Source organism: Numenius arquata, chromosome 6 (genome assembly GCF_964106895.1).
Source record: "Numenius arquata chromosome 6, bNumArq3.hap1.1, whole genome shotgun sequence".
NCBI classification, from domain to species: Eukaryota; Metazoa; Chordata; class Aves; order Charadriiformes; family Scolopacidae; genus Numenius; species Numenius arquata.
This window is the reverse complement of record NC_133581.1, coordinates 42,892,264-42,920,014: the sequence shown is the minus strand read 5'-3', so window position 1 is coordinate 42,920,014 and position 27,751 is coordinate 42,892,264. Positions and strand designations below refer to the sequence as shown.

General features: G+C 43.0%; 1 protein-coding gene across 1 annotated transcript in view; it reads right to left on the bottom strand.

Moving 5' to 3' along the window:
- MAPKBP1 (mitogen-activated protein kinase binding protein 1) overlaps positions 1 to 27,751 on the bottom strand; it is a 104,575-nt gene that overhangs the window by 6,699 nt on the left and 70,125 nt on the right. Inside the window, exons 9-27 of the mRNA XM_074148884.1 lie at positions 27,045 to 27,234; positions 25,921 to 26,067; positions 24,802 to 24,986; positions 24,600 to 24,691; positions 24,094 to 24,219; positions 22,282 to 22,352; positions 21,709 to 21,830; positions 20,567 to 20,642; positions 18,318 to 18,429; positions 17,682 to 17,745; positions 14,637 to 14,762; positions 8,221 to 8,369; positions 7,473 to 7,522; positions 6,711 to 6,947; positions 5,578 to 5,747; positions 3,810 to 3,955; positions 3,142 to 3,312; positions 2,166 to 2,244; positions 302 to 612 (exon numbers count right to left, since the gene is read on the bottom strand). Of these exons, the coding sequence (XP_074004985.1) occupies positions 302 to 612; positions 2,166 to 2,244; positions 3,142 to 3,312; positions 3,810 to 3,955; positions 5,578 to 5,747; positions 6,711 to 6,947; positions 7,473 to 7,522; positions 8,221 to 8,369; positions 14,637 to 14,762; positions 17,682 to 17,745; positions 18,318 to 18,429; positions 20,567 to 20,642; positions 21,709 to 21,830; positions 22,282 to 22,352; positions 24,094 to 24,219; positions 24,600 to 24,691; positions 24,802 to 24,986; positions 25,921 to 26,067; positions 27,045 to 27,234 (2,624 nt within the window). The remainder of the gene's footprint in view (positions 1 to 301; positions 613 to 2,165; positions 2,245 to 3,141; positions 3,313 to 3,809; positions 3,956 to 5,577; positions 5,748 to 6,710; positions 6,948 to 7,472; positions 7,523 to 8,220; positions 8,370 to 14,636; positions 14,763 to 17,681; positions 17,746 to 18,317; positions 18,430 to 20,566; positions 20,643 to 21,708; positions 21,831 to 22,281; positions 22,353 to 24,093; positions 24,220 to 24,599; positions 24,692 to 24,801; positions 24,987 to 25,920; positions 26,068 to 27,044; positions 27,235 to 27,751) is intronic.

Here is a 27,751-nt window from a genome sequence, read left to right as displayed (position 1 = left end):
TCAGTCTTGGCCTGAAGCAACCACCCACAGCAAGAAAGAATTTCTTTGCAAATAGTTCATTTCACCTCTGGCATTGCTCCTCCCACAGCTGCCAGACAAGTATCAGAGACTGATAATTAAGAGACCAGCATCTGCATTACAAATTAAAAATATTTTCCCTTGACAGGCTAAGAGTTAGAAGACATGCAAGCCCGTAGCTCGGAATGCAGAAAGACATAACCTTAATTTAAATTTCTACTCAAGCTCAAATCTCCCCATTTCAATCTTGGGTTTATACCATCATTTCAACCTGTGTCCTTACCCTCATGAACGAGGTCATGCACTGACTGCGCCTTTCTCATCACTGCATTCACAGGGCCTTCTGGAAAGGACGCAATGACCCGTCCAGGAGCCATACCAACTCTGCTGGCCTCCAAAGCTGATCTGCGTTTTTTCTGGACATAAACAGTCCGATTTGAATTTACACTCTCCAGGAGCTGGCTGTTCTCCAATGCATCACCAGGATGGTCGCTGCCATTTTTCAACAGGTCTGGTGTAAGCCGATTGGTCTGCGTTGGCGGCTCGATGGGCTTTGAATCCAGTATCAGATTTGACGAAGAGAGTGACAATCGTCTAGAGAGCACAATAAAGAAATCCCAGTTAAAACAAGGAAGCATGTTGCCCTGGACATACAGGCACACACATTAAGCCAGTTTCTCTGGGATAAAGAGTCTTTCCCTATCTGGATTTTTTTTTAAGCCAAAAATGCCCTAGGCTGTTAACACTTCATGCTACTCATCCCTGGAAGCACTGATCTTCAGTCTTTTGACCTTAGGCTGCACGATCACAGATAGCATTGGGCCACCGTTTCCAGGGGGGACACTGTAAAAGGTGAAAGCAAGAGAGAAGGAAAATTCCAGGCAGAGGGAAGACTGGGCAAAGTCAGGGCAGGTCTTTTCTCTCAGCTCACCTTACTAGCAATGAAATATTTTCAATTCTAAGATACCCTAAAAAATGTAATTATGCTTTTCTAACATTATGAAAGCGTAATTACTAGGAAAGCTGGTCAGTACCTTCTAAAGGTAAAGCCTAATTCCCTCTTCCTCTCCACTTCAGACAAGCACAGTGGGCTTACTTGGCAAAGGAGGCAAGTTTCAAATCTGATATGTTTGAACAGCTGAATAGAATAAAAGCCCAGAGGTTTTCATAACCTAAAACTACCTCTCCTGTTGCATCTCTAGAGCGCCAGTGACTTCTTTCATTCACCATTGCAACTCTCCAGAAGTTTACACAATAGCTAACCACTGGCTTTCTTCCCAAACATACAGTCCCAACGCAAGGTGGACTAAGAGGCACTCCTGACAGAAGCAACAGCAGCTGAAGACAGCAATGACAAAAAATTTGCCCTATCATCGTGAATCTAGACACAGCTGGTGAACCACAGAAGATGTACCCAAATCTGCTCAGTCCTATGCAATGAAATTATTTTGAGCTGAGAATTCAGTTTGTCATTTTAAAGGAACATAGGAGTATTTGCTTGTTTTAAACATTTATGAACCAAAATCAACAAAAGTATCTACCCCGTTTTTTGTTCTTTTTTGTTTCTTCATTTTGTTGGGATTTTTTTTTTAAACAAGGGAAACAGCTTGAAGGGGCCTTTTGGGGTGCTTCAGGGTTGAGGTTTTTTTGAAGAACAATATCCCTACGGGGCTTTGTATGAGACAGTAGAGCACCCTGTGAAGGCATGAGAAGGAAAAACAAAGCTGCGTAAGAACGGACTGTAAAACAAAGGAAAAGTTGACAAGCCTACTTTCATTGTCCAAGCTGAATGAAATGCAAAAGAATAAACAGAGCATAAACAGTGAAGAGTAAATTAGATAATTAGCTGTTCTTCCAGCTTAATCAATCAAGGCATTAATCACGAAACAATTAAGCACATTGCTGAAAGAGTAAAAAAGAACAAAACAACAGTGTTGCTTTAGGAAGAAACAGAACAGCTAAAGTGACGCAGGGTGGCCTGCCCAAATCACAGCCAGCCTGCCAGGTGCTGTGCTGCAACTTTGCTGTGCCAAGGCACACCAAGGCCACAAGTTTGCTCAACTGTTTTGACCCAGGGCCTAGCACAAGACCTACTTATACCAGCAAAAACAGAAAGAGAGAGACACTCAAAAGAAGCAGAGCCATACCTGAGAGCCGGGGACTGGGAAAGAAAGCGAGAGGAAATGCTGAGGTTTTCAGTTCTTTCCAGATTCCTACATGAGCCACCTAAAAATTTTGGTTAAAGGGGAAAGAAAAAGGGAGTAGTTTAGTTACAGACCAAACATTCTGACACATGCATTTTCTTATCACAGAGACTATCAAACGTTCCCCCATATCCAAGGGGATTTTTTGAGCTAAAACCACAGAGAATGAAATAATTTCATTGCCTTTGCTTTTTTTGTTCTACTTAGATTACTCTGCCTTAGACTCTTACTCTCCCTAAGGGTATGTCTCCTCCTTTTTTGCTTCCCTTTGTGTCCTATCCTGCCTGTAGGACTGTGAGGCATCAAACAGAAAACAAACCAATCCAAGGAGGAGACAAAAAAAAAAAAAGAAGAAAACAGACAACTCACATAGTTATTGCTGCCTGAAACTAGTATCAATTCTGAAAAGATACGCTTTGTTCTGGAGTTGGTCGATAAAGACTAACCAGCTCGTTTGCCACTCTGATGTCTCCTCTTATTCTCTCCCTCCACCCAGCATTTCGGCCTTTTCTTTTGTGACATTTGTTATTGCCTTAATATACCACTAGAGGCCACTACATGTCACCTATGGGAGGCGGGGGGGGGCTGGTGGGGGTGGTGGTGAACACGCAGTTAATACTTTCATATACAACAGGAAAAACTAGTCCGGGAACAAGAGAACGGCTCTTCAGAATTCCAGGGGCAATACTTAACCCAAACTGACACAAACCCTAATCTCATCCACACAAACTTACACGCAGACCGATGGAGTTATCAGGTGTTGCTCTTCTTTAGGCCTCTCTGCAGTGGTTCCCCATTTTTGCCCCCTCATACACACACCCCATGAAAGCACAGTGGATTTTGTAGCCTGGTTTGATTCATACAGGGAGCAAACCTGGAGTGACCTCACAAATTCCCCTCACTGCGCAGAGTCCTGTACCTTTTCCATCGTTGCTGCCCAGGGACCCAAAATGATGTTTAAGGAACTTCTCCTGATCAGGCGTCTGGGGGATTTCTCCTTCTGGCATGGTAGTACCCACATCCTCCTCTCCTTCCTCTCCCTCCAGGTCTGAGACACCGTCCACACTCAGGGGTTCAGTGCTTTCAGAATCTGGGAAAAGGCAAAAATCCCAATGCTCTAATAGCATAATCACAGTAACATTAGCCAGGCTGAAAAAAAAAATACTCAGCAAAGATGCTAAATTGAACCTAGAATGTTAAAGCAAAAGTCGGTCAGCATTAAGTATAATTCCCTAATCTACCATATCCCATGAACAGCATAGCCCACGGGATAATCAGCACTAAGCCTGCCTCCATACCTACCAAGGTAAAAGAAATCCAAAGGCGCACAAGGGAAGTTTCACTCAACAGTGTGGAAACCCACTCTGGTTTCTACAGTGGCTTCACTAAAGTGCCTGTTCAAGTGCGCCTGAACCTTTACAGCAATGCTAACAATAGGAGGGTGACCTCAGTTCAGCTCATGAAGACGATCAAGTATTAGAGATCAGGATAGCAACTGCTAAACACGGTACAGACCCGCCCTGGCAAGTTTTTGCAGTGTTCCACTTCACATATAAATACACACTTAATAATGTCTTTGCATCTTACCTTCATTTGGATGGTCTGGGCTGGACAGACGACTGCTGCTGTAATCTACAGAGCAGGCACTGTCAGGACTGTGTTTGTCTGGGCATCCATTACTGTGATAACCTCTACTGAGCTTCCCATGGGGCAGAGCTTTTACCTGGAACTCACTACAAGAGAGACAGGAAAGATACAGCACTAGAAAAGATATTTATTTGTTTTACATGTAAAGAAGCGTGTTCTAACTGTAATAAGGCCTTACCTGTGACAGTAACACCTTTGATTATAAAAGTAAGGCTTTAAAGAGAAAAAAAAGTTGATTTCTCTCACCATTACACAGTATATTTTTTGCATTTCATTAAGCTTGGACAGTGAAGTCTCAAGGGGACTGTCTGACTTGCTGGGCGTTGTCAGTTTCCCGTGATTACCAGGCACCCGCGCTGCACTGCCCTGGCTTCGTTTCCAGCATAGGTGAGGAACAAACTGTAGTGCTCTATGTAATGAAAAAGGGACTAAAACCAGGCCTATACCTGCGTGGATAGTAGATTTGAGCCCTAATATACCATTTTCCCCATGTTTATGACTTGCTTCTTTGGGCAACTTCTGTGTTCAAAATAGAGAAGATTCTGGGTTTGAGCAAGACTAATTTACTGAATTATACAAAAATCATAGAAAAATACAACGTTGTAGGACAGGGTTCCCGATTTCTGTTGTGATTTCGCGAGTCTTATTTTGTCATTTGACACCAGCACCGTTCTTTTGCCTGATGCCTGAGGACTTCAGTTTTCCATTTTATGAAATACTTCGGTTTCAGACGTACTCCAATATAAGGTAGGAAGCAGAAGTCACTCAAGGGAACCGAATGGCAAATTTCCCCTGGCAGCTTGCAAACTCTATGTACTTTGAGATGTGTCCAGTTTGTGTCCAACATCACAAGAGCACCTCCCTTTCTTACATGATGGAGCAGCACATGGGTCTGCTCTGTTCAAGTGTTATCATAATAAAATTTAAAATGTAAATAAAGAGAAACTAGGAGAAACCTAGCAGCTTCAACTGCAAAATCTTGGCATGCACTCTTGCGTAAAAGCCCATCTAAAGCTATCAGCCCACTCTTTGTAACAGAGCAGGAGGAGACGGAGGAAATTAAACAGCTATTAGCGTCAGGTTAAGACAGGAAGGGAAGAATTAAATTCAGGGAAGGGAAAAAAAATGGAATACAGAATGAAACTGAAAATTAAGTGAGGTAAAATTAAAACAGAAGAAACAGCGGAGGGAGAAAGAAAAAAGGTCTCCACTGTCTCCAGTGTCCTTTTCAATTCCATCTATTTCCCACAAAAGGGTCATGACATACTACATTTGTTAAATTCTTGCCCAATTAGGTTTGAAATTGTCATAAATAATAGTGTCCTGTCATTTCTGCTGGGCAGACATTTCACTGCCATGTATACGTCACTGCTGGCTGGTTTTCCAGCTTCCAAGTTTTCCCTTGCTTATATCAACCCAGATAAGGAAGAAAGCAAAAAGGCTGCTCCCAAGTTGTATATTCAACAAAAAAAACAAACCCAAAACTTGGAGGAGGCTGCTAATGTGCAGTTTCCTCAGAAGAAAGATTATTTTAATAGTGCTTTCTTAGTTTCAGATTTCTCTAGCATCAGGCTGGTATAAAACTCTCAACTAGACATGCCTGGCATCAATCAGGCAGTAAGTCAACTCATCCAAGTTACCACACAAGCTGCAAGCAAACTAAACCAGAAATGTCTAAGCTGTGCACAGCAGAGAGCTTATTTTTAACCTGCTAGAGTCTGTGGGATGGATTTCATCTTGCTCAGGGTAGATTACACACTCCTCACTCTCAGAAGGTTCCAGTTCCTGAGAGAAAATCCCCTCTTCACAAGACACAAGGCGAATCACTTGGGGTCGCACACAAGACCGGTTATCTTGGGGAGGGACTGAGCTGCCAACCTGGATTAAAAAGAGAGAAAACTAGATATTACCAGTGTTTTTCCTTAAGTCAGCAAGTGGTGTGCAGAGCTAGAAACTACACATTACAGCACAGAATACGATCATAAATCTGAGATCAGAAAACACAGCACTCCTATGTCTTTCCTGTTCCTTATTTACTAAACTTGACAGACTACTACTGTGGTTTCCTATTTTGTTTCCTGTTTGCAGTGCCCTAAAATTCTGTGATAAAGTACTGGACTCCCCACCCCTCTTTGACCACATATCAAGAGTGTAAGCCTTGTGGCAGCAGGTTCTTCCATTACCTTTTACAGACTGATCAGACATAGTTCAGAGAAGCGTGTGGGCCACAGCTGAAAAACACTGATTTACTGCATGCAGCGAGCCCAATCCTCTTCTCAGTCATGCAGTTATAAACGAAAGAAAAACTCTAATGAAGTTAGGCACCAGGACAGACTGCTTCTGGAAAACAGGCATTAGCCTTCTGAGGTATGAGCACGCATTACTTGCTGTGACTCATCGATACAAAGATTAAAGAGAACTTAACCTAGCACAGCCCACAACTATGGGTGTCTTACGAGCCACATTTCAGTGGCTACTGAAGTCAAGAAAATGCACCCCAGCAGAGTGAGCTAACAGGTAATCAGGTACACATCTGTAATTCCGAGCTCATCTTCTCAGCTTGTTTTTGCCATAAATAATCAGAGCTAAAAGAAAACACAAGGTGTTCCCTGTCATTGGAAAGAAACCTTGATCCCATATGGGCTCTGCTATAAGATAACACGCTGCAGGAGTACTAACTACAAAAGAGATACCTAAACAGGTTTCTCAGAAGGCATTTAGAGCCACCTCTAAAGACAGAAAGAATGGCATCCGGTAGTAATAAACGTAGGTAATAATATACAGAGGCAGGACAGAGGCACTCAGAGTAGATTCACCTCCTCAGAGTAGTACTGCCCTTACTTTGTTGATGTGCACAGGAAGATCTGCCTGGTCTTCTCTGTCATCCCCATTGCTGTTTTGAGACAGCGAGTCTCGACTCGGAGAACGGGAAACAGAGAAAGACTCCAACTGACGCAAGTCAAGCATGGATTTCACAGTCATCTCTATGTTGCTGGTTGGCTGTGACCAGCGCCCACGTTGCCGGGGCATTTTGCTCATTGGTGCCTCTGAGCGCTGGATCGCCGCTATCTCTTTGGCCTGAAGGAAATGGAAAGAAAGGCAGACTTAGGGACTGACTTCTGCTGAGGGAAAAAAAGGAGAGAAAACACAAGACCCACAGGAAAACACAATTATGTGCATCTCCATAAAAGCCCCAAAGCTGTCTGTGAGACAGCTTAAAATTCCTCCTGTAATCATAAGGCATCAAATAAAGATGATACTTTTGTTGCTGCTTCTTGCATAACTGAACATTTAAATCCCTTGCTCGGATCCAACTGTATGATCAGCTTCAGCACTACGTGACATTCAGCCCAGAAATGAAGGGGACAAAAGCATAACATCTGATGAAAAAGATGTAATAAACCCATGTGAAACTGTCTCTTATCTAGGCTCTATTTTGCCATCCCCAAGTCATTCTTCACAGAGAGGCTTCTCAATGGTTTCCCACTGCAGCTGCACCTTTCCCACCAGGGAGCATGAAGTTTTTAATCTCCATGGGAATCTCTAATCTCTTTTTCAATTTCCTTATGACAAGAAATGCAACATGAAGGTTTAGTAACTCACCCTCCTCATTTCCCAATGGGAAAGGCTTCTTGAGAGGGTAAGGTCTGGATCTGGAAAGGGAAAAAGGTATATACCTAGTTTACATCCTTGGCCAACAGTCCAGCTTTTTAAAGACCTCTTACCTCATCTTTCCTCAAAGGCAGCATTCCTACACTTTTTGAACCAGCTGACCACTGCCAACACATGCTTTCCCATAGGCTAACAAATAATTGCATCCAAATTTTAATGGAGGCGTACTTTTTTATGTAATATCTTCACTGACTCAGCAGACCCATTGCAGAACATCTGCCACAGTGCAGTGGCCCACCAAAGGCTTGGGAAAAAACCCTGCTCTGATACACAGTAGCATCTGTGGTAAAAATACCTCAAATTTGTAATGGTAATCTCTATTGTCAGTTTTATTAGACATCTCTAGAATCCTTCATGAGATCTCTTTTGGCTTCTGTGGACTTCTAATAGCTTGTAGACTCAAGCCCAGGACACTAACTCAAAATTTGTTTGGCCAGTTGGAACTAGCAAGAAACTTGGCAATTTAACAACTGGATTCCTAATCAGAGAACTCCCAAATGCACCCCTCTTCGAATGCAGAAACGGGTAACTCCACATTACCCACTAGTGTCGAGCCATCTGTTTCTGTCTTGGTCTTTCTCTTTCTGCCCATATCTGAGCCAGTGTCTCTCATCTTCCCCCCACTTCACATTCATGCCATTTTTCTCCATCTCTGCCCACGCCCCTCTCCCATTTATACCTGAGTCTCTCTCAGTGCTGCAGTTGGACTGAATATGGAAAGACTGCAGCCCACGTAGCTCATCTTCATCATTCCCTTCATCTTCGCCATCCTTGTCACTGTCTGATGAGAGTGCAGGCACAGAGGACAGGGCAGAGATGGACTCGTGCCTGGAAAGCAGGAATTGGAAGGAGTATTATGGTCTATCTCAAGAATTACCCACCGTTTCAATCCCTGCACCAGGCAGTCCTCCACCTTACCTCCACCCACGCTGAGCAGGCTGCCTCAACTCTCCCAAACAGCCCCTGCCCTAGGAAAACCCATCCCTGAGAAACAGGGCAAGTTAAACCCTCCACAAAGGTGTGTAAGAGCCTGCCGCAGCAATTCTCTCATATGTGTGGAATGATGATAGAAATCAGGACAGAAATAAATTAGTAAGTCAGTCAAGTGGAATGAAACTTGTCCTTCCATTTGAGACCCCACCAATTCCTAAGGCCAGTATGGTAGAGCATATTTGAAAGGCAAATATTTTTCCTACCCTTAAGTGTTTCCTCTCTGGAACTGTTTTACACATCAAAAATGCCATAGAGATATTCCCTGTTTGACAGCAATTGGGTATATGGCAAATTATCACATAAGAGACAGGTTCCCATCAAGGATTGCACCCTGCAGAACCTGCAGGCACAGCCCACACGCCATCAGAGTGCTGTGCTGCCTTTTTTAGCCTTCAGGCACGAGGAATAATGTAAAACATATTTGGGGCAGATCTTTAATCAAAGTGGATCAGACAAGCGTTCCCACACAGACCTCAGAGGCACTCCCAGTATAGAATTCCCCAGTACCAATCAAGGACACTTACCAACACCAAACCCTGTCTTCCCTCTTTCTTCTTCTCTTCCCCTTCTGCCCCTCACCCCTTCAGTCAACAGAACCAAATGAACTAACCCACTTTGGACAGTAATTGAACAAATGAAGAATCCCTAATAAATACATTTGAGTAGAGCCCGCTCCATGGCCATGAGCTAGAGTGCCAAACTCATAATTAGTGACATTTATAGGATATCACCAGTGGGCGTTGAGTGCCAAGCATTATTAATGAAATAAAAATAGCTCATCCACCAAATACAGTACAGCCTGGCGACAGACCAGCTTCTCCTGCAGCTGACAGATAGCAGGCAGTATTGAAACATGGTAAGAAGTAGTTAAGCTACTTTAATCTTTTCTCTTTCCATATAGTGGCAGAATGTTAATTTCCATTTTATTAGGAGTGGCTGAGGAATAACTACCCAACCCTTTCAGATGAGCTTTGAGGTGTTCTGGCAAAAAAAGGAGTGAAACTGATGGTAGTCTGCAGACTCCTCTGAAAGTGAAACGGTTTCATGTTGGCTGCCCTCCTCTACTTTTGACATTTGAGTTCATCAGTCTCTTCATCTTTTCTACTGTCTCCTTGTGTGTCCATCTTGTCACTCTCAGGTTCTTGTGCCTGAGCAAGGGAATTCCAACAAAGCTCAAGCACCACAGTACTTCTGAGGTTACGCCATGTTTCATCCTGTGAGGTACATTACATTTATACATGGCAGGCAATGTTAATTCTGTATCAGTAACTTTGACAGCGTCCTTCTGCTTGTATTCATCACGGTTGTTTGAGGAGTTTGAGGAAGAAGGGTTGGATTATCAGACATTTTAACATCTAATTGGTCAAATACCTCAGTGTGATGAGGTGATATGGCAAGGGAAGGTTATGCGTTTGCTAAACTCCTGCGTGTACTGTTATTAGCATAAATGGAGAAGGGAGGATTGCAATCAATATGTTTTATGTTACAAATAAAAAGACGTCCACCTTGTGACTGACAAAATTAGTAAAGGGGGGAAAAGTGTGTTCTAATATACTCAAAAGAGCTAAGTAAAAGAATGCAAAACATAATTTTGAAGTCAGATGGGTGTTTTTTCATACCTCACAGGAAGTGCCAAACAAATTATGAAGTCACGTGTATCTGATACAAATGTAAGGTTATCTTGCATTATCCCAGCAAAAACTCATGCCCCTTTTCCACATCCTCCTTTTTACAATTCAAATATGCTTTTCAAACTCAGTCCTGTGACTTGAAGGGACACAACTGCATGGGGTTTTCAAAAGGATCTTAGGCCCACTGACTTGAAACTGAGATATTCCTGAAAATGAAACCTAGGTTCACAAGGTCTTGAGGGTTTTAACTGTTGTGCTTGCACAAGTCAATCCCTCAATTTGGACTTCGCTACTTTCTCCTTTCTTTTCCTGCCCTCCTCTGGATTTTCTTCTAAGCCCCTCTGTTGCACAGATCTCCTTAACAATCTTTCTCAGGTCTTGTTGGTGCTTAAATGGAAGTCAGAGTAATGTAGGGTGAGGTTTCAAGCTCAGGAGCTGCTTGAAATAAGCTCCAAATAAGCACCACATGAAAGCATTCTGAAAGCGAACGAGTAAGACTTCTGGGTTTTGCTGAATTCCTGCTGAGAGCAGGTTCAGCCAAACCCCAACAAAGCATCATTATACCAGAACGAATGTTTCAGAGCACTATCCCAGAACAGCATGTACAGACATGCCTAATTCTCATGATACATGTGACTCAGAGCAAGGATTTTAATTGTCCTTTCTCTTGTCTTCTTCCTGTGCTGAGGAACTATTCCATTCCCGTACCATGCCTGGGCCTCGTTCTGTACAGATGGGCAGAGTCAGTTCCACTGCAGCTCCCAGTTTCTGAAGGGTCTGCCAGTATGGTGGTCAATGGAAGAGATGAACAGAAAGTCTTCAGGACACACATATAGACTTAAAAGTGCCAGTTAGAAAGTCTTCAGGATGTATATATAGACTTAAAAGTACCACATGTCTTTATGGAGTTCTGGTATAAAGACATCTGATATTAGGTACTCTGTATTCTTTTCCGTGTCCTGAATTCAACCCCTTTCTTTTCTTAAAACAAACAAAACAGACAAGAATGGCAACTATCCACTTAAAGTGGTATGTTGTCCGCATTCCCAGTCTGATCTTGTGCTACTTCAAGCCTCAGCTATTGGGGCCTATTTATGAAACTGTAACATCCAATGTGGTAGGGATCACCAACATATTGCCCTCCTCCCCACCCTGACCCCCCCCCTCAAATGCCTAAGGGATTTAAAAAGCAAGTTACCCCGCTTTTCCCCACAGAAAGATGACAGTGCTGCTGACTTACAGAGTTTCCCTGGTGGTACAATTGCAGTAGTTCAGCACGGACTCGGGCACCACTTCTGATCTGGCATCAAAACCCTGCCCTATTCTGAGCCCTGGAAACCACACAGCTTTCTTGGACTGGAGCAAAACCTCACTGAGAATTTGATAAGGAACTCTTCTTTCCAAATATATCTGAGGACTCAAAGTACTTATTCAGCATACATATATTAGTTTGAGACAATTTAATTTGGATAATTCTTCTGTCTCCTGCTATTTATACTAAAGCTTCAATGAAAGTCAGAAAAAGTGACTTTTAAAATAAAAATATATAAATGCTCAGCTAAAACATGATTATAAGCCCTGCAAACGTTCCACAGTAAAATCAATTTAAAACTTTCCTTCCAAAAATTTGAGACAAGCTTTTCTAAACAGAAGTGCATACTTGGAACAAATTCAAAACTGTATTAAAAGGCCTTTACACGGTTCCTTCTCTGAAAATATAAATGCCTCAAAACCAAAATGTACCAGCAATATCAGCTGAGTACAAGTCCTATTATCCCAAACAAGCAAAGCTCCTCACATTCAGCAGATGACAGAAAAGCACATATCTGCAATTATTACAAACAGAGGCAGAACTGAAGGCTGTCAGGGACTCTATGGAGAACTGTGGGTCATACAGGTCAGATTAGTTCCAAAATAATCCAAAGTCCCATAAAGGCGAGTCAGAAATCCTTCAGAGGAGAAACTTTAGTCTCTCTAGAAGTTTTTGGAGGAACTGAAAATGCTGTGACTTTTCAGTATGGGGAGAAGGTTGGATGGAGAAAGGTTATGATAGAGGTTTACAAAGCCGTGGGGACTACAGATAGTTGGATGTAGAACTATAGTTCACCAACGCTAATGCTATTTAGAAGCAGGGAGCTTTCAATGGAACTAGCAGGAGTGTGGTTTAATATAGACATTAACAGTCCTCCTTTCCACAAAGAGCAGTAAACTCCCGGAACTTATCACCACAGGAGGTTGCAGAGGCAGACAATATTACGAAGTTCAAAAATACAAATTCAGTGGACAGTGGGTCCATGACCAAATACTAAGTGCAACAGGCAGAGAGGAACCCCCTTAATATCCCTGATACAGCAATTGAGCACGAGGCAAATAGACCATAAAGGTCCATATAGCAAAGCTCACACAGTGTCTCACTAAATAGCATCTTCCATTGCCACTGTCACAGGCTTCATGGAGCACTGGTTTGACCCGAAAGGCATTTTTATGCTCCAGATGTTATTCACCAGGGCCAATCCCTTCCCTGCCAGTCACAGCTGGATCAAGACAGCACTGTCTTGAATTGGAAATCTTCATGTCCCCACTGCCGCCTCAGTTCAGTTTTGTTTCCCCAGTATTATTTTGATTATTCATCTTGTCATACATTCATATAATGAAACTCAGAGAATATACTAGTACCCCCACAACACTCTAGCAATACTATTCAAGAGAAAATATCTTATAACAAATGACACATTACCAGGCAGGGACCTTTCTTATACTACTGTGAGACCTTTTGAGACAACAGCTTTACACCACAAGGTGCAACCCACCTCAACTGCAACCTATACAGACAGACTTTGGAAACTCAACCAGAACAGGTACAGGGCATCTAGAAAACCAGTCTTACTCAAGTTCATTAGTTTTTCTTCTCCCACCTCAGTAATGCCGGTCCAATAGGCTCTTCCTCCATATTCAGTCCCAATCCAAAATGCTCCGCAGTTATGCCTTTGCTGATCTCCAGTGACCGCAGTGGTCGATCAAAACTGAAAACAAGCTTTCAAAGCTGACCAAACAAGTAGATTCCAGGCTTGCAAGGAGGTTACCAAACAAGTTTAATAACGTGCTGGGCTTGGCATGGCACTAACACCGCCCTTCAGCAAGCGTCTGTGACGGAAACAAGTATCACCTCATGCAGAAGAGGACTGGGATAATCTGTCACAGGCTGAGCCTCGGTGGGGTAAGGCTGCAGCTGCTGGAATAATGGAGTCTGCTATAAAAAGCACATTGCTTGACACCTCCAGAATTTTGGCTAGAAAAAAGGCTTCCTGAGCTCTCCCAGCATCATTACCGAAAACACTTATTAGACAAGACTCGTTTCAAGAACGAGCAGATCAAAACTTTCCCAGTTGCAACTATGCAGACAGACTTGTTTCAACATTACTTGCTCCCGAAGGGAGTGGGAAGGTTCTTGTGATACTCAACACAACCACCAGTGTGTAAGTCCTTCAATGCTTCGGCACTTTTATATGCAGAACTCAATTTGTAGTCATTTGGAGGAGGAAAACTGTGGGACATCACATCAAAAAAATCTGAGTTTATCCTTTTTTCCCCACATTGATCCTGTATCTGCTTGGTCAGGACTCTCTCCTGCATTGCTTACAGTCAAATTAGTCTCAGCTACTTACTATCTACAGAGAAACCAAATACATTACGCTAATAATCCATAATCCCCTGTCACTCTTGCTCTGTTTAAAAACAGAGTCTGTGTTTAAGCACCAGTTTTTAAAGAAAGATCACCAGATCAATTTAGATCTATTCAGTTTGTAGGCTGTGGTAGTTTATTTTCAGATACGTTGCTTACCAAGCAAAAAATAATAGTATGATTTAGCTGCCAAGAACTTTTCCTGTGGAAATTATTTTTTATTATTTATATTATTATTTTAGGTGACCTTTTTCAAAGCCTCCAGAAAAACAGTCAACAAAGAAACAGCACAACTGTAAGGACTCTTTCAGAATTATGATCAACATGGCAAACTCATACAGCTCACAGGTGTACTTCAATATTGACACCACAGAAAACAGCCCTTAACTTGCATCCAGCCGAGATCCAGAGAACTTTATTCATGAAGGAGCAAAGCTTCCCTGGTGGGATGCTGTGTACCAGCTTCAGTATTGCTAGGTAAACTGCTTATTAAAGTTTCTGACCACAGCATTAAACTAAATTAAGACACAAGGGACATGCCTACACATAGCAATCACTGAAGCAACAATAAGTGAGGAAGTTCACAATCTGGAAGATCACAGTCAGGTTTCTATATCCAAAGAAGGGGGACACAAACACCATGGCAAATCCAACAGAAGAATAAGAGAACTTTTCGAAGACGCTACTATCAGTGAAGACACCAGAAACCTTACCGTTGAATCCCACTGCCACACTGTTCACATTGAACCCTACAAAGCCAGCCACCTCTTCTTAGTCTGCTCTGCTCACCTCATGAGTCCAGCTGTCTTGTGCGGAGGAGACTTTTCCGCCTGCTTCCCTCTCTGCTTCATGTCAGACAGTCGCTGCCGCATGTTGATGGTCATCTCAGAGCTCAGACGCCAGATGAAGATACAGCTGAAAGAGCAAGGGGAGGCTGGGGTCAAGCCTCAGTTCAGTTGATTGATATTATCAATTCCCACTGCAGAGGCAAACAAGAGCCTTTCTGTCTGTGGTGGGGAGAAACACAAGCAGAAACAGCTTCACAGAAACTCAATCCCATCACAAGCCTCACAACAAAAAGGTAAAACCTGCCTGGCAAAGACTCGCTGTGGGCAAGAGCAACCACAGAGATATTTGCACAGACTCATCTCTGATCCTGTATCTTTATTTGACTATCGGACCAACTGCTGAAGGAAATGCCATGACAAGTCTCTCCATGGTCAGCAGGATAAGTGGAGCCTACAAACCTTTGCATTCTCTAACAGCAGCTAAGCTGCAGCCTCCGATTGCAATGATCCTCATGGGCATGGCCTTCCTAAAGTCTGCCATCCCATGGAGTTTCTGGTGATCTAATAACGGTTAAGCTTACATGGCAGTACTTTTTGCAGTCAGGGTACTCCTAATATTTAACTTGGACTCCCCTCCAGGAACCTTCTAAGGAATTTGACTGAATTTGGTCAATGGATTCAAAAGCGTTCAAGAGAGGGAAACAAACAGTGTGATCTCATTTTCTTCAGAAATCTGGCTAATAAATAAATAAATAAATAAATTCCTCGTCACATTAGAGAATACTGTATCTCATCTTCAGCTACTAGAAAGTAAAATGACTAGCATTTTCTTTGAAATTTAACCTCGGTGCTAACTAATTCTTTTCATCTCACCCATTTTTCCTGTCTAGCTGGGTGTACTTACACTGATGTAGAAACAGAGGTGGTGCTTTTACTATCATTTATAAAACCCTGCATACTACTTTGGAATCCGAAGAGGATTTAATCAAGTTCTTCAAGACCTACCAGTGCCACCACGCTCATGGGTACTTCCAGTCACCACCAAGTTTCCAGTGAGGGGCTTTCCCCTCTTCCTTGCTAGCTTGTAAAAATTCATTTGCTCTGCCATTTTGAATAATGGCCGTGAACTTCGTCTTCTGGACCCGAGACAAATGCCAAAAGCACCAGGATACTGAATGCCTCCATCTTCTCCATTTTTTTTCCTCTCATGAGAAGATATTTTAAAAGATTTTATTCCCATGCCACATAAAAAGAAAATGGAAACCTCACTTCACAGTCTGTGGAGATTTTAATGAAAAACTGAAAATTCCCTTCTTGCCCCCAGTGCCACTCCCTTTGCGACAAAGCTCAGGAATGTCACTCCCAGCCACTGAAGTCACACACAGACAGAGACGCATCCCATCAACAGTGAGCATGCTGTCATCCTCCCTCCCCAGCTTTTCAGCCAGGAGAAAGCGGCGAGGCACCGCATCTGGCAGCTATGGCAACCCAGGGCAGCTGGCTGCTTCCCCTCAAGCAGCAGCCCTCTCGAATGTAATAGCAACCATAACCTGCTGCTGAGAAAACGCTGAAAAGCAGGAAAAAAAGCTCAGAAAGCAAGCCTGGCTTGTTCATTTTTCCCACCCCCACAGCTATCGAACCTAGAGATAAGCAGCAAACGGTATGAACTAGTAAATGCATTAACATTCAATGCAAAGCTCTACAGAAGCATGCTCCCACCTACCCCTTTTGCTGCTTTTTTTTTTCACCCCTTGCACTACTTTTCTCACATGGGTCTCCCAGTGCTTGTGCCCATCTTAATCTCCATTTCTCTTTCTAGTCTCAGTTTTATTCTTTGCGCATGCTGCTGTGCGTGAACTGACTATTTCGCCTGTTCTCCTTTGAAAACCATGCTTTCTCCTCTCCTTACAGCAAAGTTCTTCATGAATCCTTTTCTTATTTCTCCTCCACACTCTTAGTGAAGAAAATGACCCTTTTGCTCATGGAAATGGTCAACAAGGGAACATTGCATTAAATAACAAGGATCACTGGGCACCTCAAACCTTCCATGTTTCTGGGATTTGTCAGAAATCCACAACAAAAGGACTCTTTTTCTGCAACTTTTCCCCTAATCTATTTACACAAACAGAAGATAAATAAAGATGAAAATGAAATTATTTACTGTTTACTGAAAGACAGAAATAACCAACAGATGGAATCTAAGGTGATATATTGTACATTCTGTAACAACTCACCCTTCAAAAATTTTTCCAGTTCAACTGTGTTTTATTAATAGAAAAGAGAAAGAAAGAGAGAGAATCTGGGTTGCTCTGGCCTTGAAATAACACTCCAGGAACCATCTTTCTCAAAGGAAAAATTTTATTCGTTCAGCTGATTTAAGCATTCACTGATTCCAGAAACAGTAAGTCCACTCACCTCTACAATCGTCACATTAGGCATGTATTCTCCTTTTCCCCTTGGGCTCAGTCTGGTGATTACTTAAACTTTTGGAGAGCTGATTTAGCTCACTAAATCAGCAGAAACTCAGCTGGGGGGTGCTGATGTAGTGACCTGAATCAGCTCCACAGCTGACTTAGGGGAGTGGGAAAGAGGACTGTATGGACAGGAGCAGAGAGCGGAGACAGGGCTGTCTTTTTTGCTGCTAGAGAGGCTCATCCACCTGGTGAAACCTCAGCAACAAAGCTTTGGCACCACTGGTCAGCATATCACAAGCTGCATTACATTACAGATCTGAAGGCTGGTAAGGAAACAGGCCACATACCTGTCCCCTTTCCAGCAGGGAACAGTAGCTACACTCAGAAAATCACAAGGGAAGCACTTCATGTGGGCCTCCCGTTCCATGGAAGGATAATATAAGCTCTGTGAGCTTTGCCAACAGCACACATTTAGGATTCAGAAAACTCTAAGGTTCCTTTGGAATTCATAAAACATCCCTTTTTAAAAAAAATTAAAAACTAAACCCAAAAAATATCTTCCTTCAGGACACACTTTAAATCCAGTGTGAGATGGCATGAGCTGGTATCACAGACAAGCAAACCCCTCTTACCTGTCACCAGAAACAGAGATCAGATGTTTGCAGTCATTACTGAATTTCATCCCAGTTACAATCTCTGTGTGAAATAAAGCACAAGGAAAAAAAAATAACAAAGAACTTCCCTGAATTATTCCAATGAACAGAAGAGATCATTAGCCAAACAGCTCAGAAACTCAAATTCTGATTAAAGCCAACACACTTCACACATCAATATGCCCCAATTACCATAACCATTTAACAAACTAGGCTTGACATAGAAAGGGTATCCCACAGCAAAATGAGCACGAAAACTGACGTGTTCTTTGCCTATAACAGAATAGTACCTACTGAGGTTACATCATAACAAAGCTTAATATACGCTGAAAAAAGCAAAGACTACCTTATAGGCTCATAGAAAAACTGTGTAAACAAATACATGGCCTGACAGGCGTGTGTGCTTGTGTCCTGCACTGCAAAATGAAGTCTGAAAAAAGTTGAAATTGTAATGAAATACGCTATTACAACTTCATCCAACCATAACCTACTCCAAAATACCCATTGGGTAAACTTTGGTGGGGCAGAACCTTTAGAAAGCTTTGCCTAGTATCAGACCCTGTTATATAGTCATCAGCAGAAAAAAATGCACTTCCAGAGGTTTACATTCCTTACCCGAATGTCCATACATGGTTGCAACACACTCGCCAGAATAGAAATCGAAGATGGAGAGGTTCTTGTCCGAACAACTGGTTGCAATATAAAGACCAGAGGGATCCGTTTGCACCTGGTTTAGGAGATAAGAGAAGTGCAAAGCCCGGGTGAGAAAGTACCTTGAAACTGCATGAAAATGGTCGAGAATACCCAAGGCAGTCATAGCAGTTAAAAGAATAAAATGCAAGTAGGTAGTAGAATAAAATGCACAGGACTCCAATTGAGTACCAGGCTATCCAGCATCCCAGGACAAATTTCCAACCTGACTAAACTGTTAAAACTATCTCCAACCTTATCAGAGACTAAAGGTACTTACATTAAATGCCTTCATGACTATGAAGGCACCACCACCAATGGACAGACTTATACCTCTCTCTCCTACCTCCTTTTAATCACGGGTCTTACTTTCTTCTATCTTAAGATCAAAACGAAACAGAACCCCACATGCCAAAACACTTCCCCCCAAAAAAATAATCAGAGCTGACAGAGTTAAGCGAAATATTTGAAGACTCCAGTCTTGTGGAGAGAAACCAAAAAGAACTCAACACTGCAGAGAAATTGTCTTTGATAATGATGCTGTCCAATCTCCAGCATTTGCAACTCCTGGTTTTGGGTTGGTTTCTTTTGTTGTTGTTGTTTTGTTTTTTATATATACACCCATTTGTCGCTTTATCTTGGATCCAATATAAAACCTCCCTCCAAATGCCTCACTAGCTCAAAAGCAGCACCACACAGCAAATACAGCTACTGTCACCAAATATCCTGCTTGTCCTTTGTAGAACTTTAAGGAACTGAGAGTGAAAATGTCTGTTTCTTGAGGAAGACTTGGTATTTAAATAATGATAACCCTTTTTGGTTATGTTTATTTTGTTGCTGTATCTTTTGCTTTGCATGTCACTGTTTGGGTTCTACTTGTTAAACTGCAATGTCTCAGAACAACATACCAAGAAAGTTTAAATTTCAGAGACAACCATAATCCCTTGGTTACATAATTGTCCTAAAAATTAACAAAGCAACATGAAAAATAATTGAGATTCCACACTTGAGCTACACATTAAAAAAAAAAACAACTAAAATCATAAAGGATATTAAAAATATAAAATCCAGCTCACAGGAACGTTTCATGGTTTGTGGTTGGAGAAAGATACAATCAAGCACCTGAACTTACCAGCAATGAAGTGTAGCATCAATTTTTCATTTTCATTACTCTGGCTTATAAAAAAGAACTTTGTAGGAATTATAATAAGCAAAGAGAAAGAGAACTTATCTTTCTCTGTAAAACAGGAGAGGTGACATTGAACAAAGCTGTTTGCTTTCCTCTCCTTTTTTACCCAGTTATTTACACCCATCAATAATACTGCTGGCCTGTGCAGCTGAACAGAAATACTTGGTTTAAAAAGTAGAAAAGTTATCAGTGACAGCAAATACGATGAAGCAGTTTAGTTGGCAACTTAACTTGAGAGATATTCTGGTTGTGTCAACTGGTCTTCACCCTTTAAAGACAAGAATGCAATTCTTCCACATCCCTATGTGCTGACATCACTCTTAACGCTGGATCTTTAATGCACTTGATTTACCAGGGGAAGCCCAGGACAGTGGCAGAAGAAGGCACGCTCCCCTACCCAAAGGCCTGGATGCACTCAGTGGCTGGGAAACACCAACAGACTTTTAAGAGGTACCGGGCTTCTCCAGCACTCAACACTCAAAGAACATGGGCTTTCCAGGGCAGACGCTACTTAGTTTCATCAACTCATAAAGAGTTTCACTTGCATGCACCCTCTGGCAACCACAAATTTCTCAAACACTGCTCAACAGGCAGCTCCACCTTAAAAATCCAAACAAAAATACTCAGGAAAGCCAGACTGAGGTCTCTGGAGTAAAGTATTAAAGTAAATGGACTAAATCATCTCCTGACAGATATTGGTAAAGTTGTACTTGCTTTTACAAACATGGGCTTGTGCCTAACTTCAAAAACTGGACAGAGAAGTTATACATCAACTTCAGCATTCGTTGACTCTTTTCCTATTTTAGCCTGATGGAATTTGAATGCATTACCAGCCCTTAAGGATGGAGGTAGAAGGAAGCAACAGCAGGATAAGGGACGAAGTATGGAGCAAGTTAAAAAAAAGCTACTGTGTTCAGATTTGCATTTCATTTTCTTAGCCCTGAGCTGCATTCAGAAGAGATGGAAAAAAGGAAAAACAGCTTACTTTGATGAGGGTACCATCTTCACCTTGGGATCCTTTGTAAAGCTTCTTCTGCTTCCCACTGCTTATGTTGAAAACCCTGAAGTAGATGACATAAGACAACATTGCTCATTTTGCCCAGGTACTGCTCAGTGGCTCTTGTCACCAGGATCCTTTTCTCTTTCTGCTCCTCATTCCACATGAGATGCAGGGAACAGGGCCAAGCCACAGGAAATAGAAAAGTGACCTCTATGAACTATAACCACCAATCATTTAAATGGTTGAAGAAACAACCTCAAAAGTGATGTAGAGGCCCAAGAATGGATGATATGAGATCAAGCAGATTATCTGAATTAAAATTAAGGCTTGATTCTCAAGCCAATAATCAAAAACAAGCATTATGGCAATGAAGGAGAGGTTAAATGTGAGGGAGAAAACCATGGCTTGTAATGGCTGTGTATGATTATGTAGCAGGGATGGCTTCTAAGCCATCTTCTACTAAGCTTCAGTCAGCCCTCGCTGCTATAAAAGTACCTGTGGCTCCTTCATACTAAAGAAAGGGTTAAGAGGGCAAGACCCTTTATTTACATTAAAATTCAAAACCAAATTACATTCAGCAGCGGTATGCATCTCACCTAGATACAACAGAAGACACACAACTAAAGAGAGTATCCTTTGCTTTGAAGGTAGAAGCAGACAGATTGGAGAAACGGATTAAAAGGGAGCAGAGAACGGATTCCAGTTGTCCAAAGACAGTCACACCTAGCTCAATTTTAGGTTCCTACAGTCCCAGCTACTCCACAGAACCTCACAGCTTCTCACTAAGCACGCATTTATAAGCAAAAATTACCACAGTGCATTAGTTCTTTCCCCACAGCTCAGTGATGTCCTGAGGAAGGCACACTTCCCGTCCCAGCAGAAAGGCTTTGCTCTGCAGAGCAACCCAGCAAGAAGCTTTAAGTCTCATTGGCATTTGCATATACCCACAGCTTTTTATCAGTGAGGGGGAAAGGCAGAGTTCAATCTCACAGAGTGTGAGGTGAGTCCTCAAATCTGTCTAAAAACTCTGTGTCAAAGAGCCTAGAGGAACAACGATGGAGATGGGGCTGCCTTGGCCAACTCGTTTATGACTGCAAAAGTATTTTCAAGACAAGAAGTAAACGAACCTGATGTTACGATCCTGGCATCCAATAGCTGCATATTTCCAGCTGGGGTCCACATCCATGTCATACAGTGTAGTCTTCCTAACAATGTGATGTGTTCGGGTAAACTGGACCCCTTCTCCTGTCTAAGGATGTGGGTAAAGACGTGTCAAAATCAAGTAGTTAATGCACTATTAAAAATTTCTAAATACAGATGAGTCCTCTCACACAGCCAGCACAAACCAACCCTTCCCACTAACCAGGTCTACTGGGAGCAGCTGGGATTGGAGGCACAATGAAGTCCTCCCCAGCCCACACTCTTTCACCACTCACAATAGCCCTGGCAGCAAAAGAAAAGCAGATTTCCTAACAGTTCTCCATTTTGCATCTTGCTGAGAGAGGTCAGGCTGGGAGCAGCTGTGTGCTTCACAGAACTAGTTCTCTGAATGTAATCTCTTGCATTGAGTACCAGTGGGGGACACTGAGACTGAAATAGCAACAAGCTCATACAGAAACTCTGATATCACTCTTTAAAGTAGTTCTTTTGTGGAGAGATTATTTTTTTTAAAAGTTCACAAAAAACTGTAATAAGGTTACCTTCTGCGCAGTGCGGAAATAGATGCTCTTGTCTGCCCCACAGCTTATCATTCTCACTTTCCCATCATTGGCTGGAACAAAAAGGCACGAGTCAATCAAAAGATAAACAAAAATACAAGGTGGAGGAAATGTTTCAGTTTATACCACTACTGATTTTTTACAGTCCTGATTAGCTAAGACTGACTCCTAGCTAAGCAGCAGGATGCTGCAACAAAACAGAAGCCTCTTCTCCGGGACAGCATTTATTAACGCTGAGTTCACAAGGCCTTAATACAGAGGCTTTACACAAAAGAGTAGGATGCAATTCTGTCTTCTCCCCCGACAGAGAATGAGCATGTGAGCATACCATGTGCCACAGCTCTCTGTGGCAATATGACATGTTCACATTCAGTATGAGCTGAAAGTGAGCAATAGGCACTCTTCAGTTCTCAAAGTCAGTCATGTGTTTCTTGCTGCCCTTTCTTAGTGCAGGGTCAGGCTTCCCTTCTTCCCCAAGCACTCCTTCCTAACCAATCTGCTCCTTCAGCAAAGCAACACCTGATAAAACTCCACCTAATGAAAATGGATCCAAGATCACACAAGTCCGCTTGAACTGCACCCACTTAAGAGCAGGACTATGCTTGGCTCACACACCAGCACAAGGGTCTTCGCTGCCAGGGTCTTGAGTGCAGTTCCCCCATCTCCCAGGAGTTTAGCTGGCTGCGTCCAAGGTCAGCTCACTGATAAGACAGACCTGTCTGAGAAACTTTTGCTAGCCTTGGAGCTCCTTGAGAAAAAAACTGAAAAAGCCTCAGAGCGGCTTCAGAGAGCCTCTGGTATGAAGCTTCAACAAGGTCCCTGCCTTTCACTTGGTAGCTACTTTCAGGCTGAGGTTCTCATCCTAGAACCCCAACTGAGCTACACCGCAGCAGCATTGCAGCCACATGGGTTCCTGGCTACAGACCCTACTGATCTGAATCCTGACCCTGACCCATGGACTCACCTTCCCGATTTGAACCCAAACCTGCCTTGCTGCTACGGGTTTGCCTGGCAGGCACTGAACTGTGGCTGACCCTGCTCACTATCTCCAGACTGATCCTGACCTGCCTTACCACTACAGATTTGTCTGGTGACCTGGACTACTGGCTGGGTCCAGTTACTGTCACTGCACTTGATCTGTTCCACCTCATTCAGGCACTGTGGGACTTTCCCATTGCCAGTGAGGCCACTACCTTTGCCTGTCTTACTGTCACCCTTGGCTACTGGCTTCGCCCTGGCAGAGCAGCCAACTCTTGTTGTTCCCCAGCGATAGCATGACACACCACAGTGATGTCTGACCATCAGTAGTAACTGAGCGCTGGGGATGCAATGTGCTCCATTACCATGAACGCTAAAACTTACATTGGTTCCCAATGACAAATTTACTTATGACTAGTTAATCCCAAAATGGTTTTTTGGCGGGTTTGGGAATGTTTTGGAGGACGACTGTTCCATAGCTCTCCTCACTAAGAGCAGAGTGTAGCCATCTAACATCAGTTAAAGGGAGTAAATCATTACAGAAAACAGCCTTCCAAAGAAATGCTGACGACTTCAATCAGGAGAGGTTTTTTGAGTGGGAAGGAAGGACAGGAGAAAAAAAACCAAAAGGGTAAAGAAGACAAGTATTGTAAAATATCATCTTCTGTTAGGGCTGCAGCTACAGATGACAAACAAGCAGCTGCAGCTTCAGCCTGGCCCAACCCAGTGCTTAAAGCAATTAAAATTACTTTTCAGCCTCAACGTGACAACAGAAGTGCTCAAATCCAGCTTTGGAGGGAGGCCATGATTCTCTACCTGCAAACTTCACAGCAGTGATAGAAGAAGAATGTTCATCCAGGGTCTGCTGCAGGCTGTAGTCCTTTCCAGCATCCAAGACATGAATCAATCTATCCCGACTGGCTGAGGCTAAGAGCTTTAAGCCTGTCAGAAAATTAAAATGAGTGCAAGGCCATTACTAGAAAGTCATTTGCTCTTCCAGACACTATTTTAAAACAGTTTCTCGAATCATCTTAGGGACAAACCATACTGTAGCTAACTGCACAGATAGACACAAAGGAACACCCTTGGACTTCAGACTAAAATAATACACAGAACAAGTTTCAATCTCAACCTAAAATATTCCAAAGAAAAGTATGAGAAAGAAGCCTTTTTCAAAGTCCATCTCTACTGGTCCAACGCTACAAGCCTGCTCTGAAATCCAGGACTAGCTCACTGAAAGTTCTCACGTACCATGGCTGGGCATTCTGACTTGTTCAACATTAGATTCACAAGAAAAAGGAAAGAAGGTCAATTGCATTTACCTGTATCAGGTTTGGAGTACTCCAAACATAGGATCTCAGAGTCATGGGCTTCCACCTTCAGCATTTCCCTCAGAGACTGCAACTCATATATCCTAGACACAACATGGCTGATTTCAGTATGCTTAATAAAATTAGTAAGATCTTGTTTTGATTCTCATGCCTGCCCAGCCCGCAATCTGCAAAAGCAGCCCTATGGGATTACCTGAGAGTGCCTATCCTGTCCCCCGAGGCCAGGTGCTCCCCACTGGGACTCACACAGACAGTGCGGATCCCCACCTTTGTATCCATCACTTGTGCATCAGCTTTGTCTGCACTTCCTGCTGAGTTGTAATCAGTGTCTAGAAGTACCTGAGTGTTGTCATCTACGTAGATGATTTTCATCAAGTCCTGAGGATACAAGGCACCCAGAAATATTAACTAGTTAGAAAATATTGAAGTGAAGCATCTGCCTTAGAAACTGGGCTCCTAGCCAACATATACACTTCGTTGGCAGTAATGCTGTAATTGGGGGGATCTTTTAGCTAGGAGCAAGCGCTCACCCCCTTCACATCGTAGGATGAAAGTTTCACAGCTGTGTCTCATGATCACCCTTTGCAAAAGATTCCCCTTCAAAGCTAGAAACGAACAGCATCTCCCACACAACAGCCAAGCTCTGGGATTAGTGATTTCAATGTAGTATGGGACACAGCAGGAATATGAAAGACTTGTAGGGATCATCCAAGTCAGCCCCTGCCTTTTGAGAACTCTTTGACAGAAAAAGCAGGAGCTTTTTCCACCATGAGCAGAATGCTGAGAACAGGCAGGTCAGGGCTGCTGTGCCCATGCGTCTTCCAACACAGTTGAGAACAGAAGCAAATGTCCATAAGTAATCACTGTAGTGTATGAGTATCCTCCCTCTTATATAGATGAAGTGAGTGTAAACTGTTTCGCATTCAATTCTCCCAAAACTCTGCTTCATTTAAAGCACCTTTTCCAAACAAATCTTAAAGTGGATATATATTACAGAGATGGAGAAAAAGAGAAATAGCTCTCCTGAAGCACATGGCATGAACCATTTTGGACGAGACTAATCTTGGCATATCCTTGGGTAGTTTATGGAAAAAGCAATAGTTCCCAGGGCCATTTCAGACAAACTGTTTCCACCTGATACTCCCTTCATGTTTCTTCAGGTTCATACATTTTACCAGACTTGTGCTCTGTTTTCAGAAAAGCTTGTGTTGGCTTAGTAATCCGAAGAAGTTTGGGCCTTAACTTGGGAATACCTGTGCATGAGGAAGAACAACCCCAAGGGTAAGGAGGTGATCAAAGCCTGGGACCTTACATTGCTGAGGATGTTGCGGTGCAGGGCTGTGCCGTGAATGTTGGAGCTCTCCGTGTTCCACAGACGAATGGTGTTGTCAGAGGAGCACGTGATGAAGGAACCAGGGGGGAGGCATGACTGATTGTTGTCCTTCACCTCTGGATACATCTAAGGGCAGGTAAAATCAACCCCTGAGTGAGACTGTCTAGACACTGGTAGCAAGTTACAAAACAAAATGAGATAAAAGGGCTCTCCTCTCTGTTTTGTAAAGGCAAGAGCCAGCCAGCTGTCCTGATGAAAACCTGTTTGCCGACCAGAGCTTCACATTCACGTCAAATAAAAGTTCACTGAGCTTCCCTGAATGCAGAACTTCTCTTTAAGAAGCGTGTAACAAGCCAGCATCCTTTGTTTCAAAGAGAGCATCTCAAAGACCACGCAAACAATGACCATGCAGCAAAACCTTGCACTGTTGTTTGCAACTTTCAACTACTACTGTCAACAGGGTGAGATAACAAAGAGAGTTCTCAACATCTGCCCACTTTCTTTCCACTTCCCCCTTTCCTGACCACTGTCAGACATATTTCAACATACTAACAAGTACATTGTTTCCTATACCTCATTTCCTTCCCTCTGTCCCTGTGAGGGAAAGCCAACTAGACAGACTGGAAGATGACAGCCACTTGAGAGGCTAATTCAGGATCTCCTGCTAAACAGGTTAAGAACGAGCAGAGTTGAGATCTTATCACTCATTTCATTCCTTTGACTTTGGAGCACTTGCTCACCACAGACCTCAAACAATTTTTTTTTGAGGTCAGCAGTAAACGCTTGCGCTTTTTGTGAAAGGAGCACCTGCATCCAGCTTTGTCCAGTTCCACTCCTTCTCCCACCTCTCACCTCTTAATGGTGAGAGGTTTTTTCCCCAGTAACACACTGCACCTAATGCATTTGGAGAGCCATTGCAGGGCAGCCAAAGAACTGTTCCTAGCTCCAACTCAAGCCTTGTAGTAACCACACTAACCACAGGAGGAAATCTGAGTCAATTCTTTCTCCCTGCAGTAAGGGTTTGCATTCAAATTTGGCAGCTCTTCAGAGGACTTCCTCAGCTGCAACTCACAACCCAACACTTGTGTCTGCAGACAACATACCTCAATGTTCCACACGCAGGAAGAGTGGTACAAAGCAGAGTACACCTTGCCCACTTTCTTCGGGTCTTTGACATCCCACACGTACAGGCTGTGGTCATTGTATACACAGGAAAGCCACTGGTTGGTGGGGTCAAAGGTCAAGGCAATTGTGTCTGGATACTTCGCATCAGCCATACCAGAGAAAAGACGACTGCACAAAATGAGAACAAGAGCCTGGTTAACTTGCGCTTTCTTGCAGTCAGAGCAAGGAGGTGAAGCACAAGAGCTCAGATTCTCCACGGGGTGCTGGTGAGGTGAACAATACACTGTGGCATATATAGGTAGAGAGAGTAGCTGGCTGAGAAGACCTGCCTCTTGAAAAACCAGAGTCCCGAAAGAAGCCTAAAAGTCCCTTGGCAAAAGTCATTCTTGCCATGCAACCCAGAGTCCCACCACAGACAGGCAACTGACTTTCCCTGAAGAAGGACCAAACAGGACAGCTGATCATCACTGGAGATCATCATCATTTACCACTGCATAACCAGGCAGTAAACTCCAAGTCAAATAATCTCAAAACAAAGGGGAGGGTCAGGATCATCTTTCAGAGGTAGTGTATTTTGTTTACTGATTGCAGCAGTTGCACTTGTGTGCGACCAAGTCTTGAGTAAGTACTGCCCTCAAAAGACAGGAGCACACCAGCAGAAGGGACAAAGGAATGATTCATTTCA